General features: G+C 49.7%; 1 protein-coding gene across 8 annotated transcripts in view; it reads right to left on the reverse strand.

The window, feature by feature from the left end:
- pias2 (protein inhibitor of activated STAT, 2) overlaps window positions 1–17590 on the reverse strand; it is an 84032-nt gene that overhangs the window by 12677 nt on the left and 53765 nt on the right. For 6 of the 8 annotated variants that reach the window (XM_038790470.1, XM_038790462.1, XM_038790467.1 and 3 more), the window contains 5 exons: window positions 15052–15125; window positions 10921–11081; window positions 8020–8159; window positions 7509–7683; window positions 6602–6738 (listed from right to left, as the gene is read on the reverse strand). In XM_038790470.1, coding sequence (XP_038646398.1) covers window positions 6602–6738; window positions 7509–7683; window positions 8020–8159; window positions 10921–11081; window positions 15052–15125 — 687 coding nt within the window. The remainder of the gene's footprint in view (window positions 1–6601; window positions 6739–7508; window positions 7684–8019; window positions 8160–10920; window positions 11082–15051; window positions 15126–17590) is intronic. The other 2 variants (XM_038790469.1, XM_038790463.1) reach the window with 1 other exon arrangement.

Raw genomic sequence — 17590 nt, forward strand, 5'->3', positions numbered from 1 at the left:
GCAATGCGGAGCTAAGTCGCACATTCGGCAGCTCCTGCTGCAAACGGACTTTGGGGCTCTTTTCAGGGCCCCCAACGGAGCTGTGTCGGCAAATCCCGACGTGGGAAGAGGACGAGTCGACCCCTACGGTCCTATGGTCCTGACCAGGAGTGGGGTAAGGAGAAAAACAGAGAAAGCACCCCTGAAAAAGCAGGGGAAGGAAGACAAAATGGCGGCCGGCGGAGGCCTTGAGGAGCTGAGGAAGTGGGTCCAGGAGCAGCAGGCGACTCTGCTGCGCTGCCTCCAGGAGCTTAAGGTGGAGCTGCTGGAGTCGTTGAAGGTAACCACCAGGGAACTAATGGAGACCCAGACAGCCCAGGGGGCTGCGATCTGGGAGCTGCAGCAGCAGGCCTCCGAAAGGGAGGATGAGGCCGTGGCCGTCGCGGGGAAGGTGGAGATGCACGAGGCGCTCCATAAAAGATGGCAGGAGCGGTTCGAGGAGCTGGACAACCGGTCGAGGAGGAAGAATTTGCGGATCCTGGGCCTCACGGAGGGGCTGGAGTGGTCGGACCTGGCGGCCTATGTGGCGGTTATGTTAAACTCGCTGATGGGGGCTGGGTCCTTCCAGGGGCCCCTGGAGTTAGAGGGGGCCCACAGAATTCTGGCTAGGAGGCCCAAGCCGAACGAGCCGCCGCGGGCGGTGTTGGTGCGGTTTCATCGGTTCGTGGATCGTGAGTGTGTGCTCCGGTGGGCCAAGAAGGAGCGGAGCAACAAGTGGGAGAACACGGAGGTGTGGATCTTCCAGGACTGGAGTGCGGAGGTGGCGAGGCGGAGGGCCCGGTTTAACCGGACGAAGGTGGTGCTTCATAGATGGAGTGTGAAGTTCGGCATGTTGCAGCCGGCGCGTATGTGGGTCACCTATAAGGATCGGCACCATTATTTTGAGTCCCTGGAGGAGGCGTGGGCCTTTGTGCAGGTCGAGAAATTGAACTCAAACTGAGGGTCTAAGATGGGGGATGCTGTATAATACTGTATTTGTATTTGCTGGGTTTAATGTAAGATGTGGGTTGGCCTTAGGGTGGGGTGGGGTGATGTCGATTTGTCTTTTCTGTATGGGTTTTTCTGTAGGGGTCTGGTGGACGGGTTCGGGTAGGGGGGTAAACGGGGAGCTGGTGGGGGGGACTGACAATGGGAGTTGCCCTAGAGGAGGCGGGGCTGGGCAGGGCAAAAGCGCTGGCTTTCTACGGGTTTCCCGCGCTGGGAGATGGTGGGGGCGGGGTCAGGGCTGAGAAGCATGGGTCGATGCTGGCTGTTTTCTTTTCCCGCGCAAGAGCGGGGGGGGGGGGGGGGGGGGGGGGGGGCGACCCCATTGACGGGCACGATGGAGATGGGGTAGTCCCACGTGGGGAGGAGTCGGAGGTAGGGCGGGAGTCGCCGGGGTCAGCAGAAGTTAGCTGGCTCACGGGAGTGCTATGGAGGGAGGGGCGTGGCTAGGAGGGGTCCCAGCCTTTTTTTGGGGGGGGGGGTACCGGGTTGCTGCTGAAACGGTCAGGAAGTAGCTGGAGGTCGCAGGGGGGTGCTGGAGGGGGTGAGTTGCCGCCGTGGGAAACTGGCAGAGCGGGGGACGCTGGCCGGTGGTGGGCAAGGGATGGGGTATGGCTAATCGGCAGGGGAGGGGGGCAGGGAGCCCTCTGATCCGGCTGATAACCTGGAATGTGAGGGGGCTGAATGGGCCGGTCAAACGGGCCCGGGTATTTACGCACCTGAAGGCGGATGTGGCCATGCTCCAGGAGACACACCTGAGAGTGGTGGACCAGGTTCGGCTGAGGAAGGGATGGGTGGGCCAAGTATTTCACTCAGGGCTGGATGAGAAGAGTAGGGGGGTGGCGATCCTGGTGGGGAAGAAGGTGTCGTTTGAGGTGTTAAATGTGGTGGCTGACAGTGGCGGGAGATATGTGATGGTGAGTGGTAAGCTGCAGGAGGAGCGGGTGGTGTTGGTGAATGTTTACGCCCCAAATTGGGACGATGCGGGGTTTATGCGGCGTATGTTGGGGCGCATTCCGGACCTGGCGGTGGGGGGCCTGATCATTGGGAGGGGGGGGACACTTCAACACGGTACTGGATCCCCCATTGGATCGATCCAAGTCCCAGACGGGTAGGAGGCCGGCGGCGGCTAAGGTGTTGAGGGGATTTATGGACCAGATTGGGGGGGGGTGGATCCCTGGAGGTTTGAGAGGCCAAGGGCCAGGGAGTACTCGTTTTTCTCCCATGTACATAAGGGGGTTGATTTCGAGGGTGGAGGATGTGGAATACTCCGCCATTGCCATTTCAGATCATGGCCCGCACTGGGTGGACCTCGGGCTGGGGGAAGAGAGGGACCAACGTCCGCTCTGGCGCTTGGAGGTGGGACTGCTGGCAGATGAGGAGGTGGCCGAGAGGGTTCGGGGTGTATCGAGAGGTACCTTGAGGCCAATGACAACGGGGAGGCATTGAAGGCGGTAATGAGGGGGGAATTAATCTCCATCCGAACCCATAGGGAGAGGGGGGAGCAGAGGGAGAGGGAGAGACTGATAGGGGAGATGGTGCGGGTGGATAGGAGATATGCGGAGGCTCCAGAGGAGGGATTGCTGGGGGAAAGGCGTAGCCTTCAGGCCAGATTCGACCTATTGACTACCAGAAAGGAGGAAGCTCAGTGGAGGAAAGCACAGGGGGCGGTGTATGAGTATGGGGAGAAGGCGAGCAGGATGCTGGCACACCAGCTCCGAAAGCGGGACGCGGCCAGGGAGATTGTGGGAGTGACGGATAAGGCTGGGAAGGTGGTGCGGAGGGGAGTCGATGTTAATGGGGTCTTCAGAGACTTCTATGGGGAACTGTACCGGTCGGAACCCCCAGTGGAGGGGGGTGGAATGGGGCGCTTCTTGGACAAGCTGCGATTCCCGAGGGTGGAGGAGGAGCAGGTGGAGGGACTGGGGGCCCTGATAGAGCTGGAGGAGGTGGTCAAAGGGATAGGGAGCATGCAGTCGGGGAAGGCGCCGGGGCCGGACGGGTTTCCGGCAGAATTTTATAAAAGGTATTTGGACCTGTTGGGCCCCCTGTTGGTCCGGACCTTTAACGAGGCAAGGGAGGGGGGGGCTTTGCCCCCAACTATGTCACGGGCGCTGATTTCCTTGATCCTGAAGCGGGACAAGGACCCTCTGCAGTGCGGGTCATATAGGCCGATTTCGCTGCTAAACGCCGACGCTAAACTGCTGGCAAAGATCCTGGCCACTAGAATAGAGGATTGTGTGCCCATTCATGAGGACCAGACGGGGTTTGTGAAGGGAAGGCACTTGAATACGAACGTGCAACGGCTCCTCAATGTCATTATGATGCCGGCCATGGAAGGGGAGGCGGAGATAGTGGTGGCATTGGATGCGGAGAAGGCCTTTGATAGGGTTGAGTGGGAGTATTTGTGGGAGGTGTTGGAGAGGTTTGGGTTTGGGGAGGGATTTATCCGTTGGGTGAGGCTGCTCTACGAAGCACCGATGGCGAGTGTAGCCACAAATAGGAGGAGGTCGGAGTACTTTCGGCTGTACCGGGGGACAAAACAGTCCCCCTTGCTCTTCACGTTGGCGATTGAGCCCCTGGCCATGGCATTGAGGGAGTCAGGGAACTGGAGTGGCCTGGTGCGGGGTGGGGAGGAGAATCGAGTGTCGCTGTATGCGGACAACCTGTTGCTGTACGTGGCGGACCCGGTGGGGGGGGGGAGATGCCGGAGGTGATGAGGATTCTTAGTGAATTCGGGGGTTTCTCTGGGTACAAGTTGAACCTGGGCAAGAGTGAGTTGTTTGTGGTGCATCCGGGGGATCAAGAGGAGGGGATTGGTAGGCTCCCACTGAAGCAGGCAGGGAAGAGCTTCAGGTACCTAGGGGTCCAGGTGGCTGGGAGCTGTGGGGCCCTGCACAAGCTCAACCTCACAAGGTTGGTGGAGCAGATGGAGGAGGAGTTTTAAGAGGTGGGATATGTTACCGCTGTCACTGGCGGGTAGGGTGCAGTCCGTTAAGATGACGGTGCTCCCGAGGTTTTTGTTCCTGTTCCAGTGCCTCCCCATCCTTATCCCGAAGGCCTTTTTTAGGAGGGTCAACAGGAGTATCACGGGATTTGTGTGGGCACATGGGACTCCGAGGGTGAGAAGTGTGTTCCTGGAACGTGGCAGGGATAGGGGGGGGCTGGCGTTGCCCAACCTCTGTGGGTACTATTGGGCTGCCAACGCAGCGATGGTGCGTAAGTGGGTAATGGACGAGGAAGGGGCAGCATGGAAGAGGATGGAGGCGGCGTCATGTGTGGGCACGAGCCTGGAGGTTCTGGTAATGGCGCCGTTGCCACTCCCTCCAATGAGGTATACCACGAGCCCGGTGGTGGCGGCTACCCTCAAAATTTGGGGGCAATGGAGACGGCATAGGGGAGAAGTGGGGGGCTCGATGGAGGCCCCGATACGGGGGAACCATTGGTTTGTCCCAGGGAGCATTGATGGCGGATTTCTGGGCTGGCACAGGGCAGGGGTTAGGAGGTTGAGGGACCTGTTTGTGGAGGGGAGGTTCGCGAGCTTGGGGGAGTTAGAGGGGAAGTTTGGGCTCCCCCCGGGGAACATGTTTAGGTACATGCAGGTGAGGGCGTTTGCCAGGCAGCAGGTGGAGGGGTTCCCCTTGCTGCCCCCACGAGGGGTGCGGGATCGGTTGCTCTCGGGGGTGTGGGTTGGAGGGAGGATTTCGGACATATACCGGGTGATGCAGGAGGTAGACGAGGCCTCGGTGGAGGAACTGAAGGGTAAATGGGAAGAGGAGCTGGGTGAGGAGATTGAGGAGGGGATGTGGGCGGATGCCCTGGAGAGAGTGAATGCCTCCTCTTCCTATGCGAGGCTTAGCCTCATACAGTTCAAGGTGCTGCATAGGGCCCACATGACTGGGACGAGGATGAGTAGGTTTTTCGGGGGCGAGGACAGGTGTGCTAGGTGCTCGGGGAGGACAGGTGTGCCTAGGTGCTCGGGGAGCCCAGCGAACCACGCCCATATGTTTTGGGTGTGCCCAGCGCTGGGGGAGTTTTGGAAGGGGATAGCAAGGACGGTGTCGAGGGTGGTGGGATCCAGGGTCAAGCCAGGCTGGGGACTCGCAATTTTTGGGGTTGCAGTGGAGCCGGGAGTGCAGGAGGCGAAAGAGGCCGGTGTTCTGGCCTTTGCGTCCCTTGTAGTCCGGCGGAGGATCTTGCTCCAATGGAAGGATGCAAGTCCCCCAAGCGTGGAGGCCTGGATCAATGATATGGCGGGGTTCATTAAATTGGAGAAGGTGAAATTTGCCCTGAGGGGATCAGTACAAGGGTTCTTTAGGCGGTGGCAGCCTTTCCTGCGGAACGGTAAGGAAATAGGCCGGCAGCAGCAGCAACCCGGGGGGTTAGGGAAGGGTTTGGATCGGTGGGAGGGAGAACTGTGTACATGGGTTTGTGGGATGTGGCGGGTGTTATCTCTTTCCCTTTTGTTGTTTGGGTGTTCTTTTGTTTTGTTGGGTGGGTATTGTTCTTGGGGTGTTACCGCGGTTGTTTTGTTAATAGAGGTGAGATGTTTATATTTTGTAAAAATGTCAATAAAAATTAAAAAAAAAAAAATAGAAGGTTGTGGATTTTCCACTGTTGAATAAAGTTAAAGCTGAGATGGGCAGATTTTTAGTTTCTCCGGGAATCAAGAGATATGGGGAGTGGGCAGGAAAGTGGAGTTTATGCTGAAGATCAGCAATGATTATGCGGAATGGCAGAGCAGGTTCAATGGGTTGTAGGATATATTCCTGCCCCTATTTTCCTGCTCTTATAAGGCAAGGGACGCAAACAGTTCTTGTGCCGCACTTGAATGATGACATGCCACCTTCATCCCCTTGGGGAAAGCCGCAGAAATCCCAGCACAGAATAAAAGAGATTTGAGTTTCAGTACCATGGGTCATTGACTCCTATTTCTCGTCATTATACTGTGAATAAATATTCCGCAGATGCTAATAATGCTCAATTTTTGCCAGGTATTCGTGGTTGAGAGTTCATATGAGAAATGGCTACTTGGGAAAAAAGGAACTGATGTTTGCAGGGAAGTCATCTGAATGGCGAGATCAGACAAATTCACGTGGAGAAAAACACCAACTTTATTGAGCCAAAAGGTCCAATTCTGTGCTGTAAACATTCTATGATTCCATGATAACATTACTCAGGGAAGCGACATGATGCTTTGCAGCTCAAGTTAATGCACTTAGCACTGGAGCCACTGAAATGGGGCAGGCCTCCAATTCCATCCATTTATGTTTAGATTGTGTTCAAACTATTGCTAAAAGGGAGGAAAAACTTTAGTGGAAAGAACAAATGAGGATGTTGAGAGAGGACAGCATTGGATATAGCTTTGATGCATGCACCCACCACCTACCAAATAAAACAAGTTTTCTTTTGGACCATTACTTGTTTGACTTTGGAAAAATTATCAGAACACAGCCAACATCCCTGATACTATTCCTCAGCATCAATCCTTGCCTTCAGTATGGGGTGGGGGAAAAGGAAAACCGCCTTTTTTAAAAGCGTAAATGGAGAAATACGAGATGTCACATTTTGCCCTTACTTTGAATCTCAGGCGGAAGTGCTCCCAGTGTTGAGTGATGGAATGTGGCTGGATAATCTGCTAACTGAGGCAGGAAACTTGTGTCAACTGTTGTGACATTTGGCAATCGAACTGAAGATGGTTGATAAGCAAGGACCCTATAATTCAGAGAAAAAAAACTCAGTTAACGTTTTTAACAAATATGAATCAGCTGTGTGAGTTCATGTATTATTTGGTGTGCACTCAAGTCAAATAGGCTATGAATCCTTAGGAATTCCTATAGTACCCTTCAAATTGAAACCGACCCTCTGAATGAGAACCCCATCTAGGCCCCTCCCCATCACCCCATCTAACCTGCACATCTTTGAACAATATGGGGCAATTTAGCGTGACTAATCCATCTAACACACACATCTATGGACTGTGGGAGGAAACCGGACCACCCGGCGAAAACTCAAGCAGACATGGGAAGAAAATGCAAATTCCACACAGACCGTCACCAAAGGTCGGAATTGAACCAGGTGCTGGTGCTGTGAGGCAACAGTGCTAACCACTGTGCCACTTTGCCACACAGGACTCCCAATCTCCATCCAATGGTCTCTGCTACTAAATGTATCTGTGGATATTTGATGACGATAGAAGCGGGTTCAGGTATGATGCTGCCTTTTCATCATAAAATGTTAATAATCATTTTCCAATCTCAGGTGAAAATGTGTCATGTGAGCAAGGAAAAAGATACTGACAACATCTGTGGTACCATACCCAGCAGCAGTGATGACAGGAACAAAGAAAGGCCTCGAAGAAAAAGGAAAAGAATCACTGATAAAAAGCTGCATCTTTCCGAAGGCAATGAGAAAAACAACTGCTTGTTAAAGAGTACAGTAACAAGTACAATATACAGCTCTTAAGAATCCTATATACTACTAACCCTTTGTTGGCAGTGTCATCAGTATCCCCTGGATATAAGCATCTTTTCTTTAGCGGAGGTTCTGTTTCCTCATCAGAGGATGAGCTATCAATGGTAAGATCTATAACTTCAACCCTCTTGTTGCTACTCGATTCACTGGCCGGCACTGTAGAGGCGGTTTTGTTGGTGGAAGCTGCTGGAATTAGAAAACAATTTGTGTTGCGATAGGAAAATAAAAGGTCAAGACTACCAAGTGCTGGAAATCTCAAATAAATAAAAAAATTGGCTCATCAAAACGTGGTCAGTTACCTCTGGCGACTGCCACCAGTGTAGGGTGGCAGAGAGAAAGACCATGCTTAAAGACAGCAAAATGAGCAAAAGAAAAGTGTGTAGGTGGAAAATCTCACCTTCGACTTTTCAATCTAGTGTTATAGAATATCAAATTATAGAAAACTGTAAAAAAAAACAAATATTCAAAGCTAAGGATTGCGATCACTTCCCAAAGAATGCATCCACACATTTTGGAACTCACATGCAAGTTCAACTTTTGCACACTGCGAATTGGATAATTTTAAACATTCCTTCTTCGGCCTCATTGGACACCAGGAGCCATCTTCTTGGAATTTAATCTCATCCACATCTGTGCAAGAATTCAGGATTTCCATAAATAGACTGGAAGAGAAAACCAAGGGTTAGTACAATACTTTTAAAAGGTTGCAATCTAAAACAACACCATCTAGAGCTTAAATATTTCATTCTATGTGGCATAGAGCGTGACCTCCCACCAAGATAATGTGACCCCGCTGTACCTAATCCTGTTAAAGGGACCAAGGCGGAGTAGAATGGAGCAACTGGAGGAGGTTGGGATTGTTCTTACCCTCAAGGAAGATGTTTGAATTGGAATTAATATAGGCTGTGAAGTGGGTGACACAATATTCCTCCGAGTGGCCCTCCAGACCAGATATAGGTGACAAGGCTGGTAAAGAAATAGGCAGACTGAAGGCTGTGGCCTTCGCACCGATGATTTACAGCAGCTGAACCCCTGAGTTCCAGGGCAGACAGCATCAGTGAAATGGAAAGTTGCTGCTGTATTACACCCTGCAGCTGTTTAGAATGCTAACTAGTAGACATCAATGAGGAGGAGCGTTCATATTTGATAGGCCACCTATTCTGCTGCATAATATTAAGTGGAACAGAAGTTCGTCGAGACCAGTTCCTGAGAGATCTGGGTGCCATTTTGAAAGGCTGTCTCAATCTCCAAGTGAGCTTGAGGATCTGCACCCACTCCCCCCCCCCCCCCCCCCCCCCACTCATGAACAATGTGCAATGCGATCCCCCACCCTCCTGCAGACATGGGCATTACCCCCTCTCTCCTCTCCCCCCCCCCCCCCCCCCCCCCATGTGAGCACACGCCGCTATGGGGTCACTGAGTGCACCCCTCCCTTCACTCCCCCAACTTCTAATGGCCTCTGAGACCCCCGGAGTGGCTAACGTTCCCGGTCTCCGCTTGAAAGACCAGTACTAATCGTCGCCCAGGTAAGCCCTTGCTGTTAACACCTGGGTACCAGTAGAATGCGGCCTCAACTCGGCCACGCATATTAGGCTCATTTAAATATAATTACTTGGATCACACCCAGCAAGGGCATGATCCAGATCATGCCAAGCACCACGGATCAGGTGACTCGTTCAAGGTTTAGAGCCTGGCGTGAAGCCTGACTTGGGCCTGTCCCACGATGCAGTCCCGGATCGGCACTGGTGGAAAAATCGCGTCCACAGTTTTAATGTGGGGACAGCTGCATTCCAGTTGCTCACAAGGTTCCACAAATAGCAATGTGATAACCTGGATATCGGTTTTGGTGATGTTGATTGAGGTTTAAATATTGGGCAAGACACAGGGAAGAATTTTCTTACGTTCCGGCAAATAATGCCATGGGAATTATATATACAACCAACATTTAGTGAAATGGAATATAAAATGTAATCTCAAATATCTGGGGCAGTGGTAATGTCACATCCAGAGGCCCAGGGTAATGCTGGTGCCTCAATAAATAAATCTGGGATTAAAAAATGTTCTCAGTCATGGTGACCATGGATCTTTGCCAACGGTTGGGAAAACCCATCTGGTTCACAAATGTCCTTGAGGGAAAAAAATCTGCTGCCATTAGCTGGTTTGACCTACCAGTAATTCCAGGTCCACAGCATATGGTTGGCTCTTAAAAACACCCTCTAAAATAGCCTGGCAAGACATTCAAGTTATATCAAACTGATACAGAAAATTCAGAAAGGAATGTAACTGGATGGATCATTTGGCATCAACATAGGCAGCGTACTAAGCCCTGAAAAGTTCTCCTTGTGCCAAAATTGGGAAGACTGTCCAAAGACTAGTCAAACAACAGCCTGACAGTCATATTCACAGATTCATACCATACAATGTCCCAAGCGCCACCATGTACATCCCTGGATATGTCCTGTCCCACCAACAAAACACCCACCAGAGGTGGCAGCTCAGTGGAGGAGACTTCATTCACTCCAGGAGAGTAAGTGACAGCATCTGTTGGGTCTGCGGTTCCCACATGATGACTCAGGGTTCGGAGGGCTGAATGGCCTCCTCCTGCTCCTAGTTTCTGTGTTTGAAAATGTCATACTGACAGATCCCAGCCCTTGAACTGTACCTTCGTGTAGTGAAATTGTACTGAGTCGACATTGGGAAGAGCCAGAGTGGCAATGTCTGAGCATCCCCTCCCAGGAAGACGGAGAGCAATGACTGAGAATGCAAGACCCCCGGGTGCTCATTTATTTAACGTTTGCTCTGAGGTTGATCCTGAAATTATGTTTCAATGTGCGCTGTTTATTACTCTTCTCCTATTACTTTCTCCCCATTCCCAAAAATCAAAATCAATCCTGCATTGTCAAGTAGGAATGGGAAGAAAAATGGCATGCGTTAACTTTTTAAAAATAAATTTAGAGTAACAAATAATTTTTTCCAATTATGGGGCAATTTAGCGTGGCCAATCCACCTAACCTGCACATCTTTGGGTTCTGAGGGCGGAATCCACGTAAACCAGTTTTCTGGTGCAACGGGTTCCCACCGGCAGCGGGATCCTCCATCCTGGCAGCCGGCCAATGGGATTTCCCATTGTGGGCACCCCTATGCCATTGGAAAATCAGCGAGTATGAGTGCGCTGCTGGCGAAATGGAGGATCCCGCCGACGGAGAATCTAGCCTTATGGGCCAATTGTACATGAGATTGACACTTCTGTAAATATACACGGAATTTCGCTGCAGACTCCAATGCATTATATAAATTGTCCAAACATACCGGATTTAATTATTCTATCCCCAAGTGTGTTGTGGAAAAAACAGGAGACGCTATTTGTTTTAAAAAAAACAGGCTGGTGTTGAAACAACATTGTTACCAATAATCTTAACATACCCATCTATTATTAAACTATCACAGGATGCCTTTTTGTCACACACTGGACAAATCCACGTGGGCTTCTTTTCATTCATCTGAAGGTAGAGGGCAGCATCGAAGCATTGTAGATGTGTACAGGTAACTGCGCGGCAAGGGACTGTCAGGCGCATCTTCCCCAACTATAGAATATAAAAAAAAGAGATCAATCTTTTGACGATGCTTAAAAAAACTGCTATAAAATTAATTCAGAGCTAAACTTACAATATTCAGGTTTGTGAAATTATATTTGCAAATCTACTTTAATCGCGATGGTGAAAAATCTATTTGTTAAAATTTAATTGTGGGCATCGCTGGGTGGGCCAGCATTTATTGCCCATTCCTAGTGCCCTTCTGAAGGTGGTGGTGAGTTGTCTTCTTGAACAACTGCAGTCCTTCAGTGTATGTACATCCACTGTGCTGTTAGGGAGGGAACTCCAGTATGTTGTCCCAGTGACAGTGAAGGAACAACAATATTTTTCCAAGTCAGGATGGTGAGTGACTTGGAAGGGAACCTCCAGGTGATGGGGTTTCCAGGTATCTGCTGCTGTTGTCCTTCTAGGTTGTGGGTTTGGAAGATGCTGTCTACGGAACCTTGGTGAGTTACTGCAGTGCATCTTGTAGATGGTACACACGGCTCCCTCTGTTCGTCGGTGGTGGAGGGTTTGAATGTTTGTGGAAGGAGAACCAATCAAGCGAGCTTCTTTGCCCTGGATGGTGTCGAGCTTCTTGAGTGTTGTTGGAGCTGCACTCATCCAGGCAAGTGGAGAGCATTCCATGACACACCCTGACTCATGCCTTGTCGGTGGTGGACAGGCTTTGGGGAGATCAGGAGGGGAGTTACTCACTGTAGGATTCTTGCCTTTGACCTGCCCTGGTAGCCACAGTATTAATGTGGCTCGTCCAGTTTAGTTTCTGATCAATGGTAACCCCCAGGATGTTGATTGTAGGGAATTCAGCAATGATAATGCCACTGTTAAGGGGCGATGTTAGATCCAGGAGTTTCTTAGGGTAGTGACCCAAGCCCAACCACCTTCAGCTGCTTCATCAATTACGCCTCTTCCATCATAAGATCAGAAGTGGGGATGTTTGCAGATGACTGCATAATGTTCAGTACCATTTGCGACTCCTCAGATAATGAAGCAGTCCATGCCCAAATGCAGCAAGACCTGGACAATATCCAAGATGGGCTGACACATGGCAAGTTACATCGGTGCCACACAAGCCAATCTGAGGAGTCGCAAATGGTGCTGAACATTGTGCAGTCATCCTCAAACATCGCCACTTTTTTTTTTGATTAGCAATTTTATTAAGACATTTTGGCACAATAAACAACAATAATATAAAACAGTGTGCAAAAAACAGTCATTATAGTGCAACTATAGGCTACAGTCATTATAGCCTAACTACCCCCCTAACCGACGTTACCCTAACGCACACACACCACCCCCCCCCCCCCGCCCCCTGCCAACGATTAATGTTCCACGAAGAAGTCAATAAATGGCTGCCACCTCCGGGCAAACCCATACAGTGACCCTCTCAAAACAAACTTAATCTTCTCCAGACCGAGAAAGTTCGCCATACCTGATAGCCAGGCCTCCGACTTCGGAGGTTTTGAGTCCCTCCATGCCAGCAGAATTCTTCGCCGGGCTACCAGGGTAGCAAAGGCCAAAACGTCAACCTCTCTCTCTCTGGACTCCCGGGTCCTCCGAAACACCAAAAATAGCCACCTCTGGACTCATCACCACCCTTGATTTCAGTACCCGGGACATAACATCCGCGAACCCCTGCCAGTACCCCGAGTTTTGGACATGCCCAAAACATGTGGACATGGTTTGCTGGCCCTCCCGAACATCTGGTGCACCTGTCCTCCAATCCGAAAAATTTACTCATCCGGGCCACTGTCATGTGGACGACCTTGAGTTGAATCAGGCTGAACCTGGCACATGTTGCGGTCCCGTTAACCCTGCTTAATGCCTCCGCCCATAAGCCCTCTTCTATCTCACCTCCGATCGCCTCTTCCCACTTAAGCTTCAGCTCCTCGGTCTGTGACTCCTCCGCTCCCATAAGTTCTTTGTATATATCCGAGACCCTCCCCTCCCCCACCCATCCACTGGACACTACCCTGTCCTGGATTCCCCAGTGTGGAAAGGACGGAATCGGTCTGCGTAGAAAGTCCCGCACCTGCAAGTACCTGAACTCATTATTCCCTCTCGCCAGCCCAAATTTCTCCTCGAACGCCCTCATGCTTGGGAAGCTCCCTTCCAAGAACAAATCCCCACCCTCCGCCATGCTCGGAACCCACTGTCCATATTCCCCGGGGCAAACCGGTGATTGTCGCAAATTGGGGACCAAACCGATGCTCCCACTCCCCCCATGTGCCTACTCCATGGGGCCCCAGATCCGCAAAGTCGCCACCACTATGGAACTGGTGGAGTACCGTGCCAGCAGGAGCGGCAGGGGCACCGTAACCAGAGCTGCCAAACTGGTGCCCCTGCACGAAGCGGCCTCCATCCACCCCCTTTTCATAGCAGCACGGTAGCATGGTGGTTAGCATAAATGCTTCACAGCTCCAGGGTCCCACGTTCGATTCCCGGCTGGGTCACTGTCTGTGTGGAGTCTACACGTCCTCCCCGTGTGTGCGTGGGTTTCCTCCGGGTGCTCCGGTTTCCTCCCACAGTCCAAAGATGTGCGGGTTAGGTGGATTGGCCATGCTAAATTGCCCGTAGTGTCCTAAAAGGTAAGGTGGGGGGGGGGGGGGGGGGGGGGGGGGGGGGGGGGGTTGTTGGGTTAAGGGTATAGGGTGGATACGTGGGTTTGAGTAGGGTGATCATTGTTCGGCACAACATCGAGGGCCTAAGGGCCTGTTCTGTGCTGTACTGTTCTATGTTGACCGCCCAGTAGTAATTACTGAAGTTTGGCAGCGCCTGCCCCCCTTCCCCTTGGTTCCTCTCGAGCATCACCCTCTTCACCCGCAGAGACTTTCCCACCCACATGAATCCCATAATCATTTATTAAACATCCCCACTTCTGATCTTATGATGGAAGGGAGGTAATTGATGAAGCATTTGAAGATGGTTGGGCCTAGGACGCACCCCTGAGAAACTCTTGCAGAGGTGTCCTGGAGCTAAGATGATTGACCTCCAAAACCATCTTCCTTTGTACCCTGTATGAATTCAACCAGCGGAGAGTTTTCCCTGATTCCCATTGACTCCAGTTTAGCTAAATGCTGCCTTGATGTCAAGGGCAGTCACTCTCACCTCACCTCTGGCATTCAGCGCTTTTGTCCATGTTTCAATCAAGGCTGTAATAAAGTCAAGAGCTGAGTGACCCTGGCGGAACCCAAACTGAGCGCCTGTGAACAGGTTATTGCTGAGTAAGTGCCGCTTGATAGCACTGTTGATGACTCCTTCCATCACTTTGCTGATGATAGAGAGTAGACTGATAGGGCGGCAATTGGCTGGGTTGCATTTGTACTGTTTCTTGTGTACAGGACACAACGGAGCAATTTTTCACATTGCCGGGTAGATGCCAGCGTTGTAGCTGTACTAGAATAGCTTGGCTTGGGGTGCGGCAAGTTCTGGAGCACAAGTCTTCAGTACTATTGCCGGAGTATTGTCAGGACCCATAGTCTTTGCAGTATCCAGTGCCTTCAGCCATTACGTGATATCACGCAGAGTGAATCGTATTGGCTGAATACTGGCATCTGTGATGTTGGGAACTTCTGGAGGAGACCGAGATAGATCATCCACCCAGCACTTCTGGCTGAATTTCCTTCCCTAAAGGACATTAGTGACTATCAGCCAATGTAACTTATGCCATTTTTGAGATTTCGGGCTAAATTGCGATGGGAGATCAAAAGAACGCCTCTAGAAATTCCAGACTTGTACAAGTATTTGCGCAGATCAAAATACCTAAATATCACATTCTGGAGAATAATAACAATGAATTTCAAGGTATCACTTCACTTGTATATTAAAAGCAAAAATCAGAACAGGCAGCCCAAAACAGGGCTCGCCCGAGGGCAAAGAGGGCGACGGTACCACATGGTGGAGTAATTCCCAATCCCCTTCAAAAGCTGATCAACAAGTGACAGAAATGTAAGGGACTTACTGGGCACATCAACGAAACTCTTAGGCTTGTAGTTGCAATCTCACTGTCAGGATCTGCAGTCAGCTTCTCTTTAACTAAGAAAAACACACAAGGTAAGCAATCGTCACAACTACAGCCAGATTATTGGTGCTTAACAGAAAATTTAACTTTACTTACTTATACCGAGTTGTGCAGTTGAAGGGAAAAATTCATCAAAATTGTTTCTTAACAGATTATCATTGATTAATTATGATTGAATCACAAGGTTTAGACAGACTATGGAAAACAACAAGAACAATCCCCAGTAAGCATAATTAACTGGGCAAAAGCCAACTTCAATGGGCGAGGAACAGTCCTGGACAAAAAGATTGGAGTCAAAGCTTGGCAGGAAAAATGGGAGCTGAAAAGTGGGCTACTAAAGAGATAGTTCTGGCAGAGTCACGGTATAATCCCTCGAAAGAGAAGGGTTGGGAAAATAAATCTTGAGCTTCCTGAATGACCGCACCAGTTCCCGTACTTGAGGAAAGATGTAATGGCTTTGGAGACAGTTCAGAGGAAGTTCACTAGATTGATTCCAGAAATGAAGGGTTTGTCTTATGAGGAGAGATTAAACAGTTTAGGCCTTTACTCCCTAGAGTTTAGGGGAGATCTCATTGAGGTATGGATGAGGGAGACGTGGAGCTGATGCTTCCTCCAAAACTAGAGGTCATGATCTTAGAATAAGACGTAGCAAATTTAAAACAGATTTGAGGACAAAATCCTTCTCCCAAAGGGTTGTGAATCTGTGGAATTCACTATCCCAGAGTGTGATGGATGCTGGGACAGAGAGTAAACTTAAGGAGGAGTTAGACAGATTTTAATTGGTAATGGGTTGAAGGGTTATGGAGAACGGGCAGGACGGTGGAGTTGAAGCCAGGATGGCATCAGCCATGATCACATTGAGGGTGTTAGGCTCGGGAGGCTAAATTGCCTATTCTTGCTCCTAGGTCATGTGTTCAGGGAGGAGATGCTATGGCTGATTTTGCAATCCAGATCTTGGTCTGTAACATTGTAGGCGGCAGATGAAGAACATATCAGCCATGATAGAATGGCGGAGCAGACCCGATGAGCCGAATGGCCTAATTCTGCTCCTATATCTTACGAACTTATGAATTATGAGATAGAAATCAGGATAAAGAAAAAGGAAAGCGAGAGTGGAAATTGCTGAAACACTAGTCATAATTTTTCAGACTTCCTGAAGACTCAGGGTAGTGCTAAAAGACTGGATCATTGCAAATATTACAAACTTGTTCAAAAAAGGGTGTAAAGGTAAGTCCAGCCAGGACAGTTTAAACTTCAGTGGTGGAATATCTTCTGGAAACAAAATCATGTTTAACTAACTTGCTTAAATTTTTTGAAGATGTAACAGAGGATTGATGAGGGTAACACTTTGATATGGTGAACATGAATTTCCGAAAGACACTTGATGCGGTGCTGCACATCAGACTTGTGAGTAAAGTGGAGGCTCATAGAATGAAAGGGACAGTAGCAACATAGATACAAATTAGCTGAGTGACAGGAAACAGTTGTGGTTAATGGATGTTCTTTGGACTGGGGCAAGGTTTGTTGTGGAGTTTCCCAGGTGTCAGTGTTGGGGGCATTTGCTTATCTGATATAAATTTTAATGACCTAGATCTTCATGTGTAGGGCATAAATTCAAAGTTTATGGATGATATGAAACTTGAAAGCTTTGTGAATTGTGAGGAGGATACTGTGTAAACTTCAAAAGAACAGGCAAGTCGGTGGAATGGGCAGACAGGCAGCAGATGAAGTTCAGTGCAGAGAAATGTGAAATGATTTATTTTAATAGGAGTGGAAAGACAATATTAAATAAACCTTACAAATCCAAGAGGGGTATAGGAACAGAGGGACTCGGGTGTATGTTCATAAATCATTGAAGGTGGCCGGGCAGGTAGAGAGCACAATCAATAAAGCATACAATTATCCAGGCTTCAATAATAAGGGCACAGAGATTATTGCAAAGAGATTATGTTGAATTTGTGTAGTCTGGCCTCAGCAGGCACATTGTCAAATTCCGGATGCTACACTTTAGGAAGGATGTGAAGTTGTCAGAGAGGGTGCAGAAAAGATTTACGAGAAGGATTCCAGGGACATGGAACCTCAGTTATGCAGACAGATTGGCCTTGGAGAAAAGTCTGAGAGGAGATTTTATGGAGGTATTCAAAATCATGCGGGATCTGGAGAGAATAGATGGGGAGAAACTGCTTCCATGAATGAAAGGTTTAAAAATGAAGGGGCACAGGTTTAAGATAATTGGCAAAGGAAGCAAAACAACAGCAGAAAAAAACTTCTTCACACAATAAGTGGTTAAGACCTGGAATGCACTACCTGAGAGTGTGGTGGAGGCAGGTTCAATTGAAGCATTCAAAATGGAATTACACTCATTAATTCATCTGAAAAGGAAGAATTCGGGTTGCTGGCAGCAATCACGGATTTGGCCATGTACCAGTTGATCTTGGAGGAGATTTTAACTGTGTCCTGGAGCCGAGGGTGGATAGAT

This window comes from Scyliorhinus canicula, chromosome 3 (genome assembly GCF_902713615.1).
Source record: "Scyliorhinus canicula chromosome 3, sScyCan1.1, whole genome shotgun sequence".
Lineage (NCBI taxonomy): Eukaryota > Metazoa > Chordata > Chondrichthyes > Carcharhiniformes > Scyliorhinidae > Scyliorhinus > Scyliorhinus canicula.